At 43.2% G+C, this 21,413-nt stretch overlaps 1 protein-coding gene across 1 annotated transcript in view; it reads left to right on the forward strand.

Moving 5' to 3' along the window:
- dera (deoxyribose-phosphate aldolase (putative)) overlaps nt 1-21,139 on the forward strand; it is a 30,654-nt gene extending 9,515 nt beyond the window's left edge. Inside the window, exons 4-9 of the mRNA XM_034165453.1 lie at nt 3,903-3,998; nt 4,130-4,264; nt 5,420-5,548; nt 8,323-8,435; nt 14,679-14,828; nt 20,819-21,139. Of these exons, the coding sequence (XP_034021344.1) occupies nt 3,903-3,998; nt 4,130-4,264; nt 5,420-5,548; nt 8,323-8,435; nt 14,679-14,828; nt 20,819-20,875 (680 nt within the window). The 3' untranslated portion in view covers nt 20,876-21,139. The remainder of the gene's footprint in view (nt 1-3,902; nt 3,999-4,129; nt 4,265-5,419; nt 5,549-8,322; nt 8,436-14,678; nt 14,829-20,818) is intronic.
- The last annotated feature ends 274 nt before the right edge of the window (nt 21,140-21,413 follow it).

The following is a 21,413-nucleotide window of genomic DNA, read 5'->3' on the forward strand; positions in this document are numbered from 1 at the left end:
ACTTTAAATTGATCATGTCTTCAGGTTGGGGACACTCTCAGCCCTCAGATGAGTGACGCTGTGGCGGGGGGGTGGGTGGGTGGAGGCTTCTTTAAATTTATTCATATGGTCCCAAATTACAACGTGTTGCCCCAAAGTGCTTCACAAGGTAACGGGATCGAGATTTCCTTTGCCAATTTGCTCAAAGGTTTATTGATATTTTCAGAATGTCGACACAGCGGAATTGTTTCTGTTAACTGATGGAAGTGACCACTGGCGAGGCTTTCGCCGGAACTGTAAACCGAGCAGTCCTGCTGATGGACGACAGATCCTGCTATTTTTAATTTGTTTTATTCTTTATCCAATATTGTTGGAAAGTAGTCTTTTCTATCCTTTTCGAAGATGTCCGTGTCAAACTCCGTCCACTCGTATTGCGTCGTCTGTTTTAGAATGTCACGTGTTTCCGTAGGTACTGTGACCTGTAATAGCAGTTTGCTGTTTTTCTCCAGATTCTCTGAATCTTCTGATTATATTGTGGACTGTAGATGATGGAATCCCTAAATTCCTTGCAATTGAACATTGAGAAACATTGTCTTAAACTGCTGGACTATTTTTTTCATGCAGTTGTTCACAAAGTAGTGATCCTCACCCCATCTTTGCTTGTGAATGTCTGATTTTTGGGGATGCTCCTTTTATACCCCATCATGACACTCACCTGTTTTCAATTAGGTGTTCTTTGAGCATTCATCAACTTTTGTTGCCACTGTCCCAACTTTTTTAAAACGTGTTGCAGGCATCCATTTGCGCAAATATTTGCGCAAAAACAATAAAGTCTGTCAGTTTGAACATTAAATATCTTGTCTTCGTGGTGTATTCAGTTGAATATAGGTTGAAGAGGATTTGAAAATCATTGTATTACGTTTTTATTTACATTTCACACAATGTCCCAACTTTATTGGAATTGGGGTTGTAACTGTGGGTCTGTAGTCTTTTTATGTAATGTCAGTGTCGGCAAAAGATTATACTAGATGAGTTTTGATTACCCTCCAAATTGCGCAAACTCTTACCTGCTAGTTTCAGTGGGATTCATCACATTCTGATGAAAAATAATTCACATAAAGCATCCTGATTATCTAAAACGATGTCTAAAAATACTTTAATTCCTTGTAGTGGCTGAAGAAAAGTCTTTCTTTGACACAGCTGCTCCGTCACATCTCCTCTCTCCTGCCAGGTCTTTGCACCCAAAATCAGATGATTCTGGGTGCAGACGATGAAATTATCCCGTCAGCCACAAAGAAATAAAATAATGTAAAATTACTTTGTTTTGCCTCTGTGTGGAGCAGACTGTAACACTGCAATGTCCAAAGTGAACCTGAACTACACACAGTGCTCCCTGCGTCGACCGGCCAATCACGTCATGCGCTTAATGATGATGTCATCAGCCAGCAACAGCCAGTCTGCCACAAAAACACGACTAAGTTGGTTCCAGCCAAGGCAAAGGAGTCGGTATTGGGTTATTTGGTCATGTGACTTTTTGTCAGGATTCTGACATTTTGCTGATTGGCTGAGACACGTCGCTCTCTGATTGGCTGCAGCTTTTGTTTACAACGTAAGTTGGTTCCACTCCTCCAAAGAGACTGTGGTACCAGTGCCATTCCGTTTGTTTTTCACATTTTTGGTGGTTGCGCCACAACCAATCACAGAGCGTGGTGTAATAGCCAATAGCGGCCGACGTATCAGATGGACCAATCAGTCATGTTTTCAAAAACACACTACCAGTCTCTTTGCATAAGAGACTGTGGTACCAGTGCTAACGCACGACCAGGGACTAAAATATTAGATTTTAGGGCTTAATTAAGCTTTGCTCACTTTACCAGCAAAAAAAAAGAAAAGTTAGCAGACTGAAAGTTTGTAGAACTAAATTTAAAGGAAGCTAATTGGTGCGCTGATGGTTTTAAGTTATCTGAAAAGCTAATCCGTTAACAAAAACATTAACTTTGATAATTAGCGGTTAGCGGATTAGCTGAACTGTGCCCATCACTGAGAGTGAGGCCCTGGGACACTGAGAACCCCCACCAACGTTTCGGGACAATTTGGGAAATCCCTCGTGAATGCTGTTCATAATTTGTCACTAACTTAATCATCAACAGCCGCAGCCTAATGAAATACAAGCTGAGGCCTGTTGGTGTTGGTGCTTATCTCCAGATTCTCTGGTGTGAAGTGGACAAGAGTCCACGACTCTCCCTGGACAGGTTGCTAGTCCATCTCAGGTTACTTCCCAGGCCAGGCCAGCACCCATTAACTACCGGGGGGGGGGACCGAGACAGTACAGATTAAACGTCTTGTCCAAGGACACAGACAGATGCCACAAGCAGGGTTCAATCTTGAGTCTACATACTGGCAGGCCAGCTCCTTATCCACTGAGCTACATGAGCAGGGGATGAACAACCTCGTGTTTCAAATTCATGGTCCACTACTGAGTCCAGTGGAGGTGAGTTTTGGCCACATTATTTATGCCGTCACTGGGTTAATGCTGTGGACTCGGTAATGCCACAACTTGAATGTTTATAGTCTGATGGCTGTTCATATTTTGTATCAGTGCTAAGTTGTATATAAATTGATATTGTTTAAATCTTGGGATGACCCAGTCAGAATTGGCCCATTTAAGGCACATTTAGTTATTGATTGATTGGTGTTTGAGAAATTAAACGACCACCATCAGTGCTGTTGTCCAATAGGGTGTCAGTGGAATTGGGCTACTGTTGGATGATGAAGAAGAAGAGGTGAAGAATGTGTCCAACGGCAACAGGAAAGGAGGAAAGTTAGAAGGGTGGAAGTGAATCGGAACTTTGAATGTTGGCTGTTTCGCCAGTGAAGGGAGAGCATCATCTGATATGATGGAGAGGAGAAAGATAGATGTGTACAAGAAACTAGGTGGAAGGCAAGTAAGGCGAGGAGCATCAGAGGTGGATTCGGGTTGTATCATGGTGTGAATGGGAGGAGAAATGGTGTTAGAGGTTAAGCAAGGGTCTAATGGGGTGAGGATGAATGTCATCAGTGCATATGCCCCACAGGTAGGCTGAGAGATGGAGAAAGAACATTTATGGGGTGAGTTAGAGGAGATGGGTTGTATGTGGCACTGTGGCTGAGATGGAGCAGATACCAACTTCTGGGTTGCCCTCAGTATACGCATACAGGGCTGAGGTCAGCATCTGCGGCACACTGTATTCACACGTGCCCAGAGCATTTCATGTGAAATTCTGCCTGAAGAGGGGCTGATACACCAACATGGCCAACCACCATTTCAATAAGATGTCTGATTTCATCACAAATAAATAATAAATCACATATAACTCACCTGTTTGTGTCGTCTCATTCACTAAATGTGTTCTTTGCCAGCTGATGTCTGATGAATCCTTCAGAAAGTTCTGTGCACACTCAAAACTTTGAATGGACATCAGACAGAGAACTTTCCAGATGGTTGTTGTGTCCTTGTTCATAGCTTGTTAGTGGACGTCCGGTCGACATTAAGCTACTTTCTCACATCAGCAGCAGAATTCTGTCTTAACCTTCACAAAACTAGCCGTTCTCCCACAGCACTTCCTGTTGCACAAGAGTCTTTCCAAATCAGCACATTTCATCATAAATTTCAATTCCACTACCAGCGCGCACTGTTGATGGGACAAGAAAAACATCTTACAATATTTTGCTTTTCACGATGTGCTAGACTCACAAAATTATTTAATTTTAGCTTGGCATTTAATCAGCTTTAATGTAAATTAATTTAATTTGTTTCTTCATAAAGGGGTGGGCTGATGCGTGGCCCCGGACACTCTGACATGCGTATGCGGTTGCATGAGGTCGTCTGTTTTTTTGTGTTTCTGAATGTATGTTGGTGTGTTTCTTCTTTTGTTTTCTGTCAGGAGTGACGACGGCAGCAGTGTGTGTGTATCCATCACGTGTGGCCGATGCTGTCAAGTCATTAAAATCATCTAACTCCAGCCTTCCTGTTGCCTCCGGTAAACACACCGACGCAGTCCTCCACGGGTCCTCGTGCTGACACTGAGGCGGCTGTGGAGGCCTCGTAGACGTGTGCTGTGCTGTTGTTGTATTTGTTCTTCATGCTCTTGTGTACTTCCTCCTCTTCCAGTGGCCACTGGATTCCCAGCAGGTCAGACACCACTGAAAACCCGCCTGGAGGAGGTCCGGATGGCCGTGGCTGACGGTGCCACTGAGATCGACATCGTCATCAACAGGATGCTTGCCCTCACGGGACAGTGGAAAGGTAGGACAACATAACTGCAGAGAGTAATGTTAGAACATGAACAACTCTGGAGTTGCTGCACGTCCACCTAAAGTATTCTTTACTTATCCTGTAGTTAAAGAGGTGGAAAAAATGGAATGTTGAAAGGTTTCTGTTGTGTTTCAGTTCAGTTCAAATATCTTTATTCATCAGATAAAAAAATATATCCAAAAAACAAACGTAAAATTAAAATTATTGACTTAATAATCTTAAAACTCATCACTCATCTTCAACCGCTTACTCCGGTTAAGGGTTGCGGGGGGGGGGGGGGGGGGGGGGGGGTGGAGCCTATCCCAGCCGTCATAGAGCGTGAGGCGGGGCTCACCGCGGACAGGAAGCCAGTGTGTCACAGGGACACAGAAAAACAAACACATTCACACCTGCACACCTACGGACAATTTAAAGCTTCCAGTCCGCCTGTCCTGTGTGTCTTTTGGTTGTGGGAGGAAGCTGGAGCAAGCCACACAAACACAGGAAGAACATGCAAACTCCACACAGAAAGGACACAGGTGGGAATTGAACCCATGACCTTCTTCCTGTGAGGCAATAGAGCTAACCACTAAGCCACCATGCTGCCCCACCTTAAAACTACAAACAAGAATTTATGCACTTAAAAACCGTCTCTATAAACTTGAGGTCAACTGCTGGATTAGTTTGTTAGATTCTTCACGTAGTGCGACATGTTGATGACTCGCATCATTGAGCTTATTCACAAAGCGACACTTTTCTGTCAAAGGTCATAAATGTTACAATGAAGGGAAGTGTAACTTCTCTTAAGATCTGATGGACTGTCAGCATCATGTAGGTTTGATAAAAGATGGTCGTCTTCAGCCTGATTGTATCCTCACGTAAGATTCTAATTACAAAAAGACACATTGCTTCATGTGTCTTATTCATACAAAATAAGTTGAGCTTGTTAACTGACTATAAAATGAATGTGCAATTTTGATATTTTGCTGAGTAAATTCTTGATGGCGACACTCTGAAGTTAGATAATTGGGGCACCGTGTGGTCATGGTGCCCCAGTTATCTATCGGGGCACCGTGTGGTTCTCCAGAAAGCTCCGGAGTTTTTCTGAGGTTTTGATGGGTGACGTTATGGCTGATGGATCGGGTTGTCTCCTTCCTCCTTCTACAGCAATGTACGATGAGATCCGTCAGTTTCGAGAAGCATGTGGTGAAGCCCATATGAAGACCATCTTGGCTATTGGAGAGCTTGGAACCTTCACCAATGTCTACAAAGCCAGCCTGGTGGCCATGATGGCAGGTCAGCCCCTTAACTACCTACCTACTCTGCTGCTACCTAACCCTTCAGCAACAAGCCCATTTTGACCTACTTTTATGATTTTAAATCATAATGTATATGAGTACATTTAATATAATGAGAATATTTAAATTTTGACTCTGAATACAAATGTCCATATTTCTGAAATAGTTAATACTTGAACATCTGCATGTTCATTTTCCATGTCATCTCCACGGTGTTGGCACCGGTGTGGCTCGAGCTTCAGCGGGGGGTGGTGGAGGGAGAGTTAGTTTGGCGTGATGAAGACACAGCCCTACTTGGGGGGGGGGGGGGGTCGAGGCTTTGTCCTGCATTCCAAGTCCACCTGGGAAGCTAAATAAGGACTCGTCATTGTTTTTAGTACACAGATCTTATTTTAAACACGGGAAGTCTTTCCGTTCTGCATGCAGCAGTGTTCATCAGTCGGCCTTTCTTAGAACCTGTCCCGTATTCTATCAGTCCTTTGGTCAGCGGTGCAGCGAGGCTGGGGCGGGGCTACAGCTCGCCACGTGAGTATTTTAACCTTATCATTTTTATTGCATATTTTCCAAATCCAAGCTGTGTTTACAAACCTGAAGGCTTATTGGATTTAAACATCTTCAGGTGATATTTGTTGGTGTAATAAGGGAGGGTGTGGCCTAAAGAGAAGAACACCCTGTAGTAAAAATCTCATTCATGTTATCCATAGGGATTTAGATTACGGGCTAAAAAGTTGTAACTGTCCAAAATTCACTGACTGAGAGCGACGACGTTGTGTAACGATGGCACGTGCTCCTGTAGCTGCCCCCCGTCTCTGATCTTCACCTTAGTTTGACAAAAATATGTGTTTTGTGCGATGTCACAGAAAAGCACTACACTACCCACAATCCTTCACAGACACAGTGATGTCTCTGATTGGTGGATGTTGCTGTTTCCAGGTAAATATTCTTTTTAAACTGCAGGATAACCAGTTGTGCTGCACTCAGTTACTGAGTCATGAAATACTGCTGAGTGAAGCCGCTCAGTGGCTCCCCCTACAGGCCGGTGCACTTTGTGTGTGTGTGTAAATGCTTTTGTTGAGCACTAAGTTTACATCCAGCTTAACAGGAGTCTACAGAATGTTTTTAAAAGTATTTTTTCTCAATTTTGATGTCTCCAGTTGTGCGTGGCTGTAATGTCCTGCTCCCCTCACCCTGGCTTCCTCCCTGCCACCTCGAAGGCAGCGCGTTTTTTACTGCTGCAGCCTTCAACTCCCCAAACAAAAGCTTCAGATATCTGTCGCTGAGACAGATGATGACTGGAGGCATCTTGAAGCAGAAACGAGGTGATAATCTGTGAACCGCGGCTAATGACGCATGTGCAGTGAAGGCAGGGGGACCGAATTTTAGGGGGGAATGTTCAGTCGGCGACACCGGGAACCTTCCACACTGAAACCAAGCACATGAACCACTTGTTCGCCACTGTTCTGAAAAAATAATAGACAAAGTTTAATGATTCTAATCTGTAATTGTTAGTTACAGGTGGATTTGATTATTTAACTTCAGTACTGTAGAGTTTATATAAACAGTGATGTCAGATGTTGGAGGATTATCTGCTTTTGTCATTTTCTAAATGTTACAAGAAAATAATCAGATGCTTCACATGTTGGTAGTGTGTGTGGAGCCCCTCACCTCCTAACATGACTGCAGCAGTCATCCACATTTATCTTTGTCAAATAATAAAATAAATGAATGAATAAAAAGTTCTCTGAAACATTGTAATTGCAGGTTTTATCCACTGGGTGGTGCTGTTACCTTGGCTTTATGTCTGCCTTCTTTTCAGGACAGCCTGATGAGTAGGGACTGTCTCACGTGCACGCCCAGCTGTGCACACGCCCAGCTGTGCACACGCCCAGCATGCTTAAGTAGCCATCACATATTAAGCCGATTAGAGAAGTAAATTGTCAGGGGCTGCGGTAAAGATCATTATTAAAATGCATTGCTTTTGTCACCGCGCGCGCTCCTTAATCTCCCCTTGTTCCCATGAATTGCGTATGAGATTCCTGAAATTGAATGATAATTTCACCTATTAATCTCTTATGCAGCCTATTTCGCCGTGCCGCTCGGCGCCACTATCCCGCCGCCCGCACACATGAATCCAGCTTCATTACTGTCAGCTGCATTTAATAACTGTTATCCATTATCTGGTAATTAAGACTCCCCATAACGAATCTTGAGGATTATGCCACGATGAGGAAGAGGGAAAAAAAACGACCTGACTGGAAAAATACATAGAACATGTCTTTAATGATCTGGAAAATGTTCATCTTGTTCTGCTCAGTAATGAACAGTCATTATCCACCGGGGAGGCAGAAGGGATGATTCCCCCCCCAGCCCCCCCTGCGCCCCCTAACACCCGCTCCAGTCTGCAGTTTGCGGGTAATCTATTAAGAATGTCATTTCATCTCCTATTTTTATCAGGAAAGCTGACAAAACATAATTGGGTGTGAAAGAAGAAAAAATTAAGGCCTTTATTGATGAGCACGCGTTGCCCTCCGTTAGCCATCGGCGGCGGCGCGCGTTCTGGTCTGCCGCATCCTCCGTCTCTCTGCAGTCCATTCGGCACTTTGTTCGTCACTCTGTAGCTCATCGCCTGTTGGATCTTCCATAAAGGCCAAGTGTTGTGAGGCTAAACAGGAAGAGCACTGAGTGATGCGCGCAGTTAGTCTGAATACACACTGCACTCGCTGAGTGCCTGCTGCAGACGATGCCTAACCTTTTTATTTTTTTACCTGATAGGTTCTGACTTTATCAAGACATCTACAGGGAAGGAGGCCGTCAACGCTACCTACCCCGTCGCCGTGGTGATGGCGAGGGCCATCCGGGACTACTTCCTGTGTACAGGTCACAAGGTACAGGACTCCGTTGTGTCGTCATCTTGGGATGTAACAGTACACACAACTCACGATTCGATGCAAGCCACAATTCTGACGCCTCTGTGTTTATTTCTGCATTTTCCATCCCGTCCACATGCACGCCCGTGTCCTCTCTGATTGTGTCCTGTCCACGTGCACGCCCGTGTCCGCTCTGATTGTGTCCCTTTCCACGTGCACGCCCGTGTCCTCTCTGATTGGGCCCTGTCCACGTGCACGCCCGTGTCCTCTCTGATTGGGCCCTGTCCACATGCACGCCCGTGTCCTCTCTGATTGGGTGCCGTCCACGTGCACGCCCGTGTCCTCTCTGATTGGGCCCTGTCCACATGCACGCCCGTGTCCTCTCTGATTGGGTGCCGTCCACATGCACGCCCGTGTCCTCTCTGATTGGGTGCCGTCCACGTGCACGCCCGTGTCCTCTCTGATTGGGTCCCGTCCACGTGCACGCCCGTGTCCTCTCTGATTGTGACCTGTCCACGTGCACGCCCGTGTCCTCTCTGATTGGGCCCCGTCCACGTGCACGCCCGTGTTCTCTCTGATTGTGTCCCGTCCACGTGCACGCCCGTGTCCGCTCTGATTGTGTCCCGTCCACGTGCACGCCCGTGTCCTCTCTGATTGGGCCCTGTCCATGTGCACGCCCGTGTCCGCTCTGATTGGGTGCCGTCCACGTGCACGCCCGTGTCCTCTCTGATTGTGACCCGTCCACGTGCACGCCCGTGTCCTCTCTGATTGGGCCCTGTCCACGTGCACGCCCGTGTCCTCTCTGATTGGGCCCTGTCCACGTGCACGTCCGTGTTCTCTCTGATTGTGTCCCGTCCACGTGCACGCCCGTGTCCTCTCTGATTGGGCCCCGTCCACGTGCACGCCCGTGTCCGCTGTGATTGTGACCCGTCCACGTGCACGCCCGTGTCCTCTCTGATTGGGCCCTGTCCACGTGCACGCCCGTGTCCTCTCTGATTGTGACCTGTCCACGTGCACGCCCGTGTCCGCTGTGATTGGGCCCCGTCCACGTGCACGCCCGTGTCCTCTCTGATTGGGTCCCGTCCACGTGCACGCCCGTGTCCTCTCTGATTGGGCGCCGTCCACGTGCACGCCCGTGTCCTCTCTGATTGGGCCACGTGCACGCCCGTGTCCTCTTTGATTGGGCCCTGTCCACGTGCACGCCCGTGTCCTCTCTGATTGGGCCACGTGCACGCCTGTGTCCTCTTTGATTGGGCCCTGTCCACGTGCACGCCCGTGTCCTGTCTCTTGGATTATCCCACAGTGTCAGTGAGGGAGTCCGTCCAGTAAAACAGCGCTTTGATCCGATGCCTGTGTACCAAATAATCATGTATTTCTGACATTTATAAGTGCTTTTTTTTACTTTATGTTGAAATGCTGATGTCACCCGTCGTCATGGTGACAAAAGCTGCTCAAATATGTGGCAAAGTCTTAACTGTTTATTCATGAGACGTTAACCTTTGGCAAAAATCAACTTCCGCTCGTGTCCCTGATCTTTACGGCTGACTTACTTGTTGAATAACAGAAAAATAAAATGCTTTCACATAATGAAGTAAACAAAAAATGGAATGTCTGCGTGACACGGTTATTCACACACTTGGATTATATCTGGGCCTTTGTTTGACGTCAGGTGGGGGATCACATGCTGGCACTGTATGTTGTCACATCCAACACACTGTGGAACCACTGTGGGTTCTGGATAGCAACCATCCAGGCTGACAGCTCGTCCATTGCTGCGTCCCAGAAATAGCTCTCCGTTTGTTGCAGCCTGGTGATTTGTTGGTGTTTTTCTTGGCCACTGCAGTCCTCAACATCAAGGGTTCTGCACCCTGGATCAGGCCCAGAGAAACACACCTCGTGGCCCAGTGCAAGTGGTCTGCCTGATCTTACCTGACACAAAGTCATTCCAACGGAAACCAAGAATCCTCCTAAGAGACAAAGTACCAAAGCTATTTAGTCTTTAGGTCAGCGGTTAACCTCCAAACATTATGACAGGAAGAACCAGGGTACGAGAGACTTGGACATTTGTTCTGCTGCATTGCCAGAATGTCTCAGTCCAGAGACCGCACAGCTCTGTAAGGCGTGTCTCAGGATCAAAGTCTCAGAGCCCAGAGACATGCATGTCATTGCCAAGAAAGGTGGATCTCTAAAGGTTCCGTAGTTTGTAAGGCAGACTGTGGTTCATGTCACAGACGCCTGCCCCGCTGCCTTTATCATGAGCCACTGAGAGAACAAATGGACTGAGGTTCTACATTAGACACAGACAAGAGAGTGTTGGGTTTTTGTTCATACTGTATTGGCACAAATACTGACAGTACTTGTGTTGCAGCCTGCACTGATTTTTGCAGTGTGCTTGATTCAAATGATCGTTCCCAGGGACACTGAAATGTGTTCCTCAGGGTCATGTTCTGGCTCCTGCTCTGTTCAGTGCATGCGTGGACTGGGTGTTGGGTCAGGTTGTGGAAACCAGTGATTTGGGTGCTTTTGTTGGTGAGGAAAGGCTTCCTGACCTTGACTTCATGGGCAGTGCTGTGATCTTTCAGGAATCAATGGATATCATGGAGGCAAAGCAGCACCTGAGAAGCTGAGTGAGGAATTTGAGTCTGTTGGTTTATGCACTAACTGTGTTAACCCCCAAAACGTGAATCAGCTGTGAATCATGAATTATCCGCAAACCATTAATTGCAAAATGTGAATACTGAAAAAAAAAATCTCACAAGACGTGAATATCATTCATAATATATATTTTTTCAGTTTAAGTATTTTGCAGATGTCAGTTTACAGATCAGTTACTCCAGGAAATTTTGATTGCAAACCCTATCACCACAAAAATGTGTTTTTGTAATTATACAAAGTAAATCTAATGATGGTTATTAATGTTTATTTTATGCTAATTGTAGAATAAAAACCCTTTCTTTTTACCAGGCATATTGTTTCTATAATATCAATTGAATATTGCGTTGATGACTGAATTGCTAATTTTATGATGCCATGAAAGAAAAAATAAGCTCAGTAATCTGTCTTTCAAAGTTGATCCATTATTTTTGGGATGCCAAATATTGTAAACACCAAATTTGAGCTTTATGCTTTCATTCAGAGCTGATATACTGCTTTCTGAATATGCAAATACAGGTTCAAAATTGGTTTGCGCCATGTTACGGTACCCTATTTTATTACAGTATTTTTTTTTTTACTATGAAGTTATTTGAGCTAGATGAAAAAAAAAATTTTTGACCTAAAGTTGGTATATCAATAAGCGCTCCACAAAAGAATTATGAAGTGGCTGAGCACTTGTCCACATGGTCAAATCATAAAGAGACTGGAGGCCTATTTTTGACATTCTACGATCATGTTTGATTTTCAAGAGTCAGTAAACCCTTCAAGTTATGACCACAATGTTTTACACACATATATAGTACCCCAGATTCTACAATATGAAGATTATCCATTGAATCCCTTATTTACTGTAGTTCTTTGAAATTTTGTATTTTTTTTGCGAGAATGGACAAACTGCCATTTTTGTGATGCTACAGAATGAAAAATTAGCTCTGTATCCCATTTTTGAAAATTACTACTGTATCTGGTGTGCCCAAATAGGGTGTTTTCCAAATTTGAGCTTTATATCTGCATTTTTAGCTGAGATATGACAAAAAGCTCAAAATGCGTTCACAAGTGTAAAGTTACCCTGATTAAAGAAATTATATCTAAAAAAAACTACTTGGAATTAAGCAGAAATATTTTGCATGTGTTCATCAGACATATATATATACAGTAGTGTTCAGAATAATAGTAGTGTTATGTGACTAAAAAGATTAATCCAGGTTTTGAGTATATTTCTTATTGTTACATGGGAAACAAGGTACCAGTAGATTCAGTAGATTCTCACAAATCCAACAAGACCAAGCATTCATGATATGCACACTCTTAAGGCTATGAAAGTGGGCTATTAGTAAAAAAAAGTAGAAAAGGGAGTGTTCACAATAATAGTAGTGTGGCATTCAGTCAGTGAGTTTGTCAGTTTTGTGGAACAAACAGGTGTGAATCAGGTGTCCCCTATTTAAGGATGAAGCCAGCACCTGTTGAACATGCTTTTCTCTTTGAAAGCCTGAGGAAAATGAGACGTTCAAGACATTGTTCAGAAGAACAGCGTAGTTTGATTAAAAAGTTGATTGGAGAGGGGAAAACTTATACACAGGTGCAAAAAATTATAGGCTGTTCATCTACAATGATCTCTAATGCTTTAAAATGGACAAAAAAAAACCAGAGTCGCGTGGAAGAAAACGTAAAACAACCATCAAAATGGATAGAAGAATAACCAGAATGGCAAAGGCTCACCCATTGATCAGCTCCAGGATGATCAAACACAGTCTGGAGTTACCTGTAAGTGCTGTGACAGTTAGAAGACGCCTGTATGAAGCTAATTTATTTGCAAGAATCCCCCACAAAAAAATAAAAGACATGTGCAGAAGAGGTTACAATTTGCCAAAGAACACATCAACTGGCCTAAAGAGACATGGAGGAATATTTTGTGGAATGATGAGAGTAAAATTGTTCTTTTTGGGTCTAAGGGCCGCAGACAGTTTGTGAGACGACCCCCAAACTCTGAATTCAAGCCACAGTTCACAGTGAAGACAGTGAAGCATGGTGGTGCAAGCATCATGATATGGGCATGTTTCTCCTACTATGGTGTTGGGCCTATATATCACATACCAGGTATCATGGATCAGTTTGGATATGTCAAAATACTTGAAGAGGTCATGTTGTCTTATGCTGAAGAGGACATGCCCTTGAAATGGGTGTTTCAACAAGACAATGACCCCAAGCACACTAGTAAACCAGCAAAATCTTGGTTCCAAACCAACAAAATTAATGCCTCGCAGATGTGAAGAAATCATGAAAAACTGTGGTTATACAACTAAATACTAGTTTAGTGATTCACATGATTGATAAAAAAGCAGTTTGAACATAATAGTTTTGAGTTTGTAGCATCAACAGCAGATGCTACTATTATTGTGAACACCCCGTTTTCTACTTTTTTTTACTAATAGCCCAATTTCATAGCCTTAAGAGTGTGCATATCATGAATGCTTGGTCTTGTTGGATTTGTGAGAATCTACTGAATCTACTGGTACCTTGTTTCCCATGTAACAATAAGAAATATACTCAAAACCTGGATTAATCTTTTTAGTCACATAGCACTACTATTATTCTGAACACTACTGTACTTGCAAAAAAACAAAACAAAAAAATCATGAGAATCCGAGTCGGTGACCTGGAAGGCACCTGATGATTTCACACGAAATGACCCTCTAAAATTTTTCTAACATTTAAATTCTTTTTAAACATTTTAGCTGTTGAAATTATTATTATTATTATTGTTAAGTAGTATTAGTAGTAGTAGTAATAGCATGAAAAAATGCCTTCAAAAGTTGACCTTTAATTGAGGGCTGTTGTGAGCTGCAGTTGACCCCAATACAAAAATAATGGTAACGCACAGTGACTCAGAGGAGTAACTATAACCTGATTTGGAAAGATTAATGTGTTAGATTACTTGTTACTGTAAAAAGCAGTCATAACGTGTAACTAAGTAACTACTATGTACTTAGTAGCCCTAGTACTAAGTTACTCAGTAATGCGTTACCAGCATCACTGCTCAGCAGTGGCATTCTTGTCTGTGGGTCCTTGGCCTTTGAGGTTAAGAGAGATACCTGGGAATAGTGTTTGGAGTCAAGAGGTTTGGAGTCAAGAGGTTGTGGTGTTTGGTGATGCTGATATCGTTGCAGGAGAACAAAGGTCCAAGTCTTTAGGCTTTTGGTGCTTTTTGTCTAGCAGGATGGTTGTGAGATTTGGACATTAACCATTGACCTCAGGCAATGAGTGGACGTCTTTGTTACATTGTCTTTTTTTGGGTACTGCTGGAATGACTGTGTGTAGAATGTGTGGTTTCTGAGAGAGACTAAGATGAGGAGAACCTCTTGCATTGTGAGGGAGCATAAGTTTTGATAGTGTTTCTCTTTGGGGTTCCAGCATGCAGGTGCCTCAGCACTGAGGCCCCTGAAGGCTGGAGAAGGTCAGAGGGACGCCCGACTCTGGCAGATAGATGATTCCATTTGAGAGGCAGGGATAGATCAGTTGTATAGCCAGAGTATTGTCATCACTCCCGAACTAGACTTGTCTTCATCAGACCTTTCCGTTTAAAAAAAAAAGATGTTTTCTGCTTAGGTGGGCTTTAAACCCGCAGGAGGGATCCGGACGGCCCAGGAGGCACTTGTGTGGCTCACGCTGATGAAAGAGGAGCTGGGTAATGACTGGCTGTGCCCACATCTCTTCCGTTTGGGGGCCAGCAGCCTGCTGGCTGACATCGAAAGGCAGGTGGGTTCAATGCAACTTTCAATCTGCACAGTTAATTTGACATCAGTTACTTCTTAATCAGCTGTAAAGCTCCAACTGACTCATAAGATTCAGTTGCTTTCATTCAGGAGTTCAGGGTCATTAGTTTGTGGGCCTGTGGCCACCCAGGGTGGGACACCCTTTGATATGACATTGTGGCCATTTTTCCAAGGGGATTTGAAAAGGTGTGGCAGCTATAACCAGGTATGGGTCAATGAAGGATTACACACAAATCAACATTTTAAAGACCTGTTGGCACAACCTTATTTACTGTTACATCAATAGTCAGTGTCCACCAGGTGGCAATGTTGCTCCATTTCAAGAACCTTTGGACACTGTAACCCATGACCAACCTGCTGCTTATATTAGTAGATTATTTGTCTTATTATAGCTATTCCAAAAAGGTATAGTTTGGACTGTCTATGACTGATTGATTGTTCTGAGGCAAAAAAACAGCAGAAGTGGGGACAGAGGTCAGTTTCCATTTTTACAGGGTTCAAAAGTTGCTGCAGATTAGGTGACTGATGCAAATTATTATTTCAGCTAATAAGATTGATAGATAGAACCATTTTGACTGTACTGAACACTTGGTCTCCTACGTAAAGGTCAAAGAAAGTCATCGCCCTGTGACGTATGACATATGTTACCCAGTAACGTGATCATTAAGCGTGACAGATGGTGTAAACTGTTCCTTTTTAGAACCCTGAATCTCAGCAGTCACCACTGTTTTAAAGTAAACCCAATTTTCTACAGAGTATCAATAAAATGCTTTTCCCTTTTTGGAATGTTTATATGTATTCCAAATGAAAATGTGCAGGTTTTCCTGTTTGAAGTGTCGGACTCTGTGATGGGGTGAGTGGTTAGCGCTCTGTATAGATTTTTATGGCCTCTGCTGTTGGACTCTTGCCAGTCGTTTCAAGCACTAAATTTATACCTACGATTGAATGCAGGACTTGTGGTGATGGGGTGAGCAAGGCGGAGAACGGCTCATGATCCCTCAATTCAGGGTCATTCTCCAAAATGCTAGGACGTGTTATTTTGCTGTCATTGATCCTGGATTTTTTGGTTGCTGCTCCGGTAGTCAGTATTTTGAGGTTGAAGCAATTCTTTTTTGTTGGGGAGGTTGACATTAATCCTCTGCAACCCCAATTCCAATGAAGTTGGGATGTTGTGTAAAATGTAAATTAAAAACAGAATACAATGATTTTCAAATCCTCTTCAACCTATATTCAATTGAATACACCACAAAGACAAGATATTTAATGTTCAAACTGATAAACATTTTTGTTTTTGTGCAAATATTTGCTCATTTTGAAATGAATGCCTGCAACATGTTTCAAAAAAGCTGGGACAGTGGCAACAAAAGACTGGGCAAGTTGAATGCGCAAAGAACACCTGTTTGGAACATTCCACAGGTGAACAGGTTAATTGGAAACAGGTGTCATGATTGGGTATAAAAGGAGCATCCCCAAAAGTCTCAGCCATTCACAAGCAAAGATGGGGTGAGGATCACCACTTTGTGAACAACTGCGTGAAAAAATAGTCCAACAGTTTAAGAACAATGTTTCTCAATCTTCAATTGCAAGGAATTTAGGAATTCCATCATCTACAGTCCATAATATAATCAGAAGATTCAGAGAATCTGGAGAACTTTCTACACGTAAGTGGCAAGACCGAAAACCAACATTGAATGCCCGTGACCTTCAATCCCTCAGGCGGCACTGCATTAAAAAAACGACATCTTGTGTAAAGGATCTTATCACGTGGGCTCAGGAACACTTCAGAAAACCATTGTCAGTTAACACAGTTCGTCGCTACATCTACAAATGCAAGGTAAAACTCTACCATGCAAAGTGAAAGCCAAACATCAACAACATCCAGAAATGCTGCTGCCTTCTCTGGACCCGAGCTCATTTGAAATGGACAGACGCAAAGTGGAAAAGTGTGCTGTGGTCTGATGAGTCCACATTTCAGTTTGTTTTTGGAAATCATGGACGTCTTGTCCTCCGGACAAAAGAGGAAAATGACTATCCAGATTGTTACCAGTGCAAAGTTCAAAAGCCAGCATCTGTGTCCTCAGTTCCCAAACACTTATTTATTGAAGGAAAGGTGATGTAACACAGTGGGAAACATACCACTGTCCCAGCTTTTTTGAAACGTGTTTCAGGCATCCATTTCAAAATGAGCAAATATTTGCACAAAAACAATAAAGTTTATCAGTTTGCACATTAAATATCTTGTCTTTGTGGTGTATTCAATTGAATATAGGTTGAAGAGGATTTGAAAATCATTGTATTCTGTTTTTGTTTACATTTTACACAACGTCCCAACTTCATTGGAATTGGGGTTGTATTTAACGTCCCGGTTCGCAACACATCAAAGTTTCCATGATAGTAAGTCTGTCTGTGCACATGCTGTAATAATTAGTGGTTGCTGATGTATTTTATTGCTAATTATCCGTCTCGCTTGATGAGTTAGATGCATTTCCGGAAAATGTCTTACTTTGCATTTCTCACCATAGGGTGTAACATACATTTTAGGACAAACAGAGTGAAACGAACGCTGCTACGTCTAATAACAAAGCTTCTGAGCTTTCACTCGCAAATGTTTTGTTCGGATTTACATAGGATGTACAGAGTGGAGATGACACACTTCACCCTGAAACTCTTAATGTTTTGAGAGTCTGTTGGATTTTGGAACCTAACGTGGTGACTCTGGTGTCTGTGTCGCAGGACGCTATTTTAATGCACGATGCCATTTTACAGGCTGCCTGAACATGCAGATGTATTTCTTACAATGGAAAAAGTCACAATACTTTATTTTCAACGTGCCCGTATCGCTAAAGCAGTTTATGAGGAGCTGACCTGGAGCTGCCATGGGACATTATTCTGTCACTAGCAATTGCTCGTGATCTGTACATGAGGACTTCTTTGATGGAGTGGACTTTACAGATTTAATCTTGGAAACCATTCTACAAGTGGGTGAGTGCCCTGTTCAGTTTTTCCTTTTGTACTTTGTTTTCATCAGTGGAGCTGGTAGACTTTGTTATATTTATTTTACTTCGACAGAGTGTGTCTGATATTGGATCTTGATGTGTCTGGACTCTGTTCTTTGTACTGGAGCAGCACGCTGTTTTAACCGCCACTCCCACTGTGAACATACACATGCACCTCTCCGCTGTTTTTTGGGCTGTCTGATCACACAGATGTATTTTTTAGATGTTTCAGTTATATCGATGACAATACTTATAGGCATGCACAATGCTGAGCCTCTAGCAGAGACTGTAATAGGTTGCGTTCATGATGTCTTCTCACAGCAGAGAGTGGCTGCTGCATTTACTGTGACTGCATCAAAATGAACACTTCTCACTTAAAAAAGTCATCATAACACAACATCACATTTATGTAAACTTTGCAATTAATCTGTGGCTCCGTTGTTAATGTTAGTACCTACATTCCATTAAACAAAAGGACTAGGACGTTACCTCAAAGCTACGTAAACGCTACGAGTACTTAGTTTTTGGAAGTCTCCGTAGCTGTTTCTTGCAAATGCTTTGTACTTTGAGACTGGTCACGGAAGTGCACAAAGTAAACCCTGGTATATCACCGGAAAGTCACTATCAGCCTAAATCCTAAGTCCTTCTGATTTCTTGTGACACGTCCTTTAAGTGGAATAAGCAGGTTCAGAAATTCATCACCTGAACACTCAATGGAAAAAGGAACATTTTGGTTCTTGTATCATCAGTAGAAAAACATGTTTGTTGATGATGAAGTCATGAATTGAGATCGCAGTGCATCTAATCAGAGAGCAAAGAGTGGAACAATGTTTCTTCAGAAAAGTCGGATCAGCACAACCTCATGACCAGCAAACAGTCTGGATCTCAGTTCAACTTGACCGTGTTACCAACAGCAAAAATCAGATAAACAAAGAACAACAAGGAAGATCTGACGTAACCAGGCACCCGGGGAAGTCTGACGTTCATAATGTCCAGCAGACCATGGACCCCTGAAGAGCCTTCAGTACAGTCAGCCACAGTTCATGATCCAGGATCTGATGGAAAAAGGTGGAGAATGTTGTTTTTTGCTTTGTGAAGTCCTTAAAGTATTTCTGCCGTCATAAAAATCCATCAGTGACCAACAATCTACTGATTGTGACTCTTTTGTTTCGTGATTCTATCATTTGTTCTCTATTTGTTGATTCAATAGTAATTTCTTCTAGTTGATCTGAAAACAAGGGCATTAATTCAAATGACTGTAGTTAATTTGAGGTTTGTGTGATGAATCCAGAATGATCAGGACTTGAACAAAGGTTTTCTGCATCTGTAAATCCTGAACTAAAGACAGTTTAACAACTGTGAGCAGCAGCAAGTAAGTTATCCAGGAACAAAAGCGGAGGGTCAGAATCCAGTTCACCAACACACCAGGTCAACTGATAAACGGCAGACTGTAAGACACTCGGGAGAGGAAGAAGGCTGTTTGGGAAAGTGTCGGGTTCACAGTTCTGAGATCGATAGGAGATGGTGAAGTTGAACTTGGTAAAAAAAAAAACCAGAGGGGCCACTGGGCTTGTTGACACAGAATGCTTGTCGAGGTGAGAGCTGTGATAATTAATATCTGTGATTTATTTGCTACAAAGTCAGAACGGAGGGTGAACGTGCGCTAGGTACCGTTGCTAGGTACCGTTGCTAGGGGCAGCAGCTTTCGACCTGCTCATAGATCAGGGTCCTTGTTCCATTTTTTTTGCTGTGGGTGGGGTGAATAGGAGAAAATGAAGGTAGTAATTTGTTGTTTAGTGAAATGGGCTTGTGACAAGAAGGCCACGGGTTCAATTCCCAGATCAGACAGAAAAATCATTATGTTGCCCTTGAGCAAAGTCCTTAATCCCCAAGTTGCTCCGAGTGTGCTGCACATGACACCCTGTCATTGCTATGTGTCTGGATGAATGTGAGTCATCATTATAAAACACCTTGAAGAGAATTGCAGGTCATTTACAACACAGTTCTTCAGAGTCCAGATAAAACGCCGCCCCAGACGAGGTGGCAGACCGAGCTCCAACAGCCTCCTATGGCTGAAGCTGCAGCTCGGGGTCGCGACACCTGGTCAGCGGGAGAAACCGACGCTCGGTCTGACATATGCTTCAAACAAGTATCTGTGGTCGTGTCCTGGTTTTAGTTTGAAGTGCGTCATTTTCAGTAACTGGTTTTGAAGTAACTGAAAAGTCTTCAGATGACAAGTAATCCAAACTATTCCCATTGTGTTATATGTTCAGTAACGAGTTACATTTCAAAGTAATCCTGCCCACTCGGCACAGTACTTCTGTGGCCCAACAACAGAGGGGTGAAGGCTGGAACCTGCAGCCCTGAACCCATGATGGTGCTGCTGCCATTCTAAGTCAGTACTGTGTGGATTAAAGACTTTTTTTGGTCCCTTGTGAAAAGATGAACCCAAAAACATCTAGTAAAAGTGGAGCCAAGGTTCCACCCGAAGTGTATTACAAAAAAAAACAAAAAAAAACCACAGGCTTTTGTTGTTGTTGCAGTACTTTCAGAGGAGACTGTGTTCTGGGAACCAGGAGGTCTTCAGTTCACTTTCCTCTGTGTTGTAGAATTCAGCAAACTTAAAGCTTCACTCAGCACCAGTCACACATTTTGCCAGGGGAGGTGATGGTCTAGTGGTTAAGGTGTTGGGCTTGAGTCCAGAAGATCATGGGCTCAAATCCCCGCCTGACTGGAAAATCACTAAAGGCCCTTGGGCAAGGTCTTAATCCCCTATTGCTCCCGATGTGTAGTGAGCGCCTTGTATGGCAGCACCCTGACATCGGGGTGAATGTGAGGCATGATTGTAAAGCGCTTTGAGCGTCTGATGCAGATGGAAAAGCGGTATATAAATGCAGTCCATTTCCATTTTATGTGTTTTCTTTAGACATAATCAATGTATTGCATTTTTAAACCATGATGTTTCTTATTTCTACAGATTTGTCACCATGTGACTGGACAGTATCCAGCCTATCACGAGCTGCCTGTGGCCTGAAAGTCGATAACCAATCAAAACCTCAGTTTGAAGACCAAAGCCCGTCTATTAATCAGCGTGTGAGCATCGAACCTGCTCTTATTGTTTCATGTAGGATGGGTCATGTTCTCATACACGCTGTGCATGCTGTGGTTGTTATGTGAGGATTAATAACAGTCATTCCTGTTGTCATGGACAAGGACACTGTGACAAGAAATAGCAGCAAGGTGAATAAACATTTCATCTATGTTAACAGTCACACACTGCATTTACTGTATTTTTGTCCAAAAACGCCTCTTGAAGAGCGAAAAAACATAATGTGCACTGACGTTGTGTCGCACCCTTTTTCTTAAGTAGTTTCACCTCTTTTATTTGGGAGGTTTGCGCTCTGTTGTAATGTTCCTTTTTTCAAATTGAAATTGAAATTAAAGTTTTAAAAACAACTGGAAAATGTAGAATACGCAAGTAATAGAATGACAGGAGGAACACTAAATATATATAATGGGGTATAATGTGTATTTATGTATTATTACATTATTGACTCCAGTTGTTACATCTT

Source organism: Thalassophryne amazonica, unplaced genomic scaffold (genome assembly GCF_902500255.1).
Source record: "Thalassophryne amazonica unplaced genomic scaffold, fThaAma1.1, whole genome shotgun sequence".
Taxonomy (NCBI): Eukaryota; Metazoa; Chordata; class Actinopteri; order Batrachoidiformes; family Batrachoididae; genus Thalassophryne; species Thalassophryne amazonica.